This window comes from Morone saxatilis, unplaced genomic scaffold (genome assembly GCF_004916995.1).
Source record: "Morone saxatilis isolate NCDOM2014 unplaced genomic scaffold, NCSU_SB_2.0 Contig2, whole genome shotgun sequence".
Taxonomy (NCBI): domain Eukaryota; kingdom Metazoa; phylum Chordata; class Actinopteri; family Moronidae; genus Morone; species Morone saxatilis.
Window position 1 is genome coordinate 19,548,664 of NW_023339762.1, and position 3,875 is coordinate 19,552,538.

The following is a 3,875-nucleotide window of genomic DNA, read 5'->3' on the forward strand; positions in this document are numbered from 1 at the left end:
ACGTGATGTCTATTTCATGCCTGGTAAATACTCAAAGTGCCTTGATTGCTGATGCTGGCATGTGTTTTTTTTATGTTTGGTTAAATTGCTTCGATTGTTCTATTTGAGTGTCTCTGTTTAATGTAGATTGTTGTTGACTGTTGGTATATGTTGTTTCTATGTTTTTATAGAATGCTGTATGTCGGTGCATGTATTCAGCATCAGATAGCACATCTGACAATAAAGCTGACTTGAAGGGTATGCGAGTACAACCGAACACAATCTGCAGAGGTTGTCAAAGCAAAGTGAGTGAAAAAAACCATCAGATGTTCTCAAATCGTTGGAATAATTACTTATATGCTAAACATGAGGGTTTTGCCTCAGACAACATTTACAATTATGAAATAATTTGTATACAAATCTTGCCATAAAGATGAGACTCGACCTCTGTAGAGTGATATCTAGAATACTGTGAGTCTACTTACGCTTCATCAATGTTGGGATGAAAGATTTTATTCATGAATCCTGTCGGGGGGAAAAAAGAAGAAGCAGGTTTTGGTAAGTTAATAAAGAGACTTCAAGGCTTCAACACAACACCTGCAGAAACATTTCATACCTATTGATGGTGATTTGAAGGGGTATTTATCTGGTAGGTCCACTCTGACCTTCCACACACCTCCCTCATACGCCGCTGGAAAGAAAAGATGAATCAATCGATTAAAACACATTTTCACACAAGACAGAATCCAGGATGTTGGAGTCAGCGTTTTAACTCACAGGAAACTTGATGCTGATTAAATTTACACTAAACTGGTGAAATGCTGGTCAGTGAGAGGGAGAATAAATGTCTGTAAATGTCTCTTACTTCCAGGCGGTCCATGGAACTTGACCACAAACTCGTTGAGTCCACTGAGGATGGTGACCTCGTGCTTGCTCTCAATGCTGACAGCTGGTTAAGGAAAAGGCAATGGCAGAAAACAACAAACAACAACAACAACGGGAGCGGCAGAGACATTCAAACAACATCAAACACAAGTTGGACAAAAATGATGCTGCTGTGGCTTTTGACTTTAGGTTAGTGAAACCGTTTCTCCCTCTGTGGGCGAACCTGTCTGGGCAGAGGTCAGACGTGGGATCAATAGCATGAAACGTGGCAGTGAGATCAATAATGCAATGTCAGACAAACAGCAGACAAGAGGTCAGCTTCACAACAACACAACCTCACACTGCAGACACAGGCTGTCAATCGAAGAGATAAACGATCACAGCTTAACTTTCCTGAAACTACAGGAAGAGAGACAGACTTCAACCGTCTACCGGCTATCAAACATTATGTGTAGTCGGCAGAAATGTGCCGCCATCAGCCAGCTGGGTCGTAAGGGAGTTTTGTTTTTTTGCAGGTAACTTCAGCCGGGAGAGAAGATGGAAGGTGACTTGAAGCAGGCGGGGGAGGATGTGTCATAATCACAGTGTGTGGTGACAGCAGAAAGGTTGAGTGTATTCAATCAACGGCTCCGCGAGTCTGACACAATGACAGATGGAGAAAACAGAAAAAAAAAAAACACCCCCCCACAAAAACCTCACGAGGGACTGTCACACCCTGTTTCATCACCCTGTCGTAAATCCTTCTGTCATCTCTCTCACAACGATCTAACCAAGGTAACGTACGGATGCTAATTCAGCCAAACTGCAGGAGAACAAATAATAGTGCCGTAGCGGTCAGGAGGGAAATTAATTGCAAACATCTACCCCGAGAAGAGGTTCGCAAAACCACTAACCAAGAAGACGGAGTAGCTCTAAATGTGATCTGAGGCAACGAGTCCTATAAATAAAATCTGTTATAGACTTCTGCAGTAAAAATGTGCATCTCTCTCTCTCTCTCTCTCTCTTTTATGCCTTTCCCCGTGGGTTATCCATAGAAACCAAAGCATACGCTCACTCAAGAGTAAAGTAACTACACGAGGGAAACGCTGTATTTTTATTTTTTTTATTTATGAGCACTCTCGTATGAAATTTGAGAGAAACAAAGAGTTAATTTGAGCTCTAATTCAACTACACGTTTAAAAGACTGATGTTGTGATGTTTGTAAGAACTGTAAAATAGTCTGAGAGCAGGAGTCAACTGTGCTCTGTCGCACGAAGATCTTTGATTTAAAGCCACTACCTGAAACTATGTTCGGCATCCGCTGTTAAACAGTGATAAAGTGCTGCCGAAACAAGATCCACAACAGCAAGAACTGGTTGATCCCAACATGTCTTTTCCTCAAGTGACTCGCACTGTCTATTATTAGACTTCTCATCCATATTTTATAATAACAGCAGTGAAACGAAACAATAGCTAACAGAAATAAAAATGTCAAACCGTACATGTGTCTCATATTGTTGGTTTAAAGTGATGGTTAATAAACAATTACTTTATAGTATGTTTAATGACCGGTTATTATTAATTAAATAGGGAAATTTAAGGAATAAAGGGCAGAATTAAACTATCAACAGGGAGTCAACACTGATTAATCTTATCAGATTCTAAATGAATGTGTATATTATTATTTTTAAACTGATTGTGTCTCAATCTACAAAAGTGTTCATGTAAAACTCAAACGTTTTAACCTTAATATACTCAATTATAAAGGATCAAAGCTATGCTCACTATGTATCAGTCTGTAGGGCTGCAACAAATGATTATTTTCATTCTCAATGAACTTAAACGTTGAAAAATCCTCATCGCAAAAAGGCGACATCTTCACACTGCTTGTTTTCGTCTGGTCAAAGTTTACGGGGAGGAATAATGCAGCAAATGTCTTGGCCACTGATCAATAAGTTGTCTGTTAAAGATGTTAAAGTGGAAACAACATGTTCGCCCACTCGGCCCCAGTACACTATAAAGCCCTGTCCCCTGCCATGGGACTGGATGTTCCCTGCCCCCCCATCCCCCTAGCCCTGGCTGCATGGGCCCCGCACAGCACGCTTGTTGTTCCTCGATCAGCTGTGTGCTGAAGCCCCGCCTTCTACAGTGTTCCGGATGGTAACAGGCCGACCAATCAGAGAGCAGCATCTCTCTGCAGGACAAAAACAAAACAATTCACCTCACGCTGTCAGAAAATCCCTTTCATGCAAAACTTCAGCGGATAAAATGCAAAATAATTAGCGAGCATATGACATTAGACTGTTAATTATTGCAGCAGTAGAAGTAATTAAAACGTAACATCACTTACACCTCGAGAAAATGCAGTGATGTTATTGAGAAAAAAATAATTATTTATGATTTTTTTTTTCTTTCCTAGCGATAAAAATATACTCCAGCTTCGTAATTAAAAAAAAGAAAAAAAAGGTGGATAAAACTGCCAACCGTTTTGATTATGAATATAAATGAAAACTATAATTAAAAAAAAGCACAAAATGTCAGTACGTGTTGTTTTCCTGCTCTCTTACTGTAATTAACGTAGTTTATCAAAGATCGTCTCTGTTGTGCTTTTTTCTTTTTCAACCCCTATTTGTTCTCCCTTGCTGATAGCATGCTACACCTACTAGCTAGCACAATTAACACAATCACCCTCTTTACCAAAACAAAGAAAAAAAGCGTTTTCAAAAAAGGTTAAACGAGAAGAAAGACAGAAAGAAAGAAAAAAGTCCTCGCTAATCCTTCACATTGTGTTGTCAAGTCCGGTGGGACCACATATTTAATACGAGCTAACCACAGGGCTAACTTTTTTTTTAACCGAGCTAACGGTTGCTAACGGCGACAGATTCCATTGCTGATTCTAGAACGCGACGAGATTCCGCCGCGGATTCTAGAACGCGACGAGAAGAGCCGTTTGCTGTTTTTTTTGTTTTTGTTTTTTTTAATTTAAATTAAACGTGTTGACGGTTAAACGTTAAGTGTGTGTGTGTGTGTGT

The 3,875-nt window shown here is 39.8% G+C and overlaps 1 protein-coding gene across 1 annotated transcript in view; it reads right to left on the bottom strand.

Moving 5' to 3' along the window:
• The window catches only part of LOC118330065 (ubiquitin-conjugating enzyme E2 H-like), an 8,782-nt gene that overhangs the window by 4,291 nt on the left and 616 nt on the right, over window positions 1-3,875 (bottom strand). The window contains exons 2-4 of the mRNA XM_035664452.1: window positions 845-921; window positions 596-670; window positions 465-504 (exon numbers count right to left, since the gene is read on the bottom strand). Of these exons, the coding sequence (XP_035520345.1) occupies window positions 465-504; window positions 596-670; window positions 845-921 (192 nt within the window). The remainder of the gene's footprint in view (window positions 1-464; window positions 505-595; window positions 671-844; window positions 922-3,875) is intronic.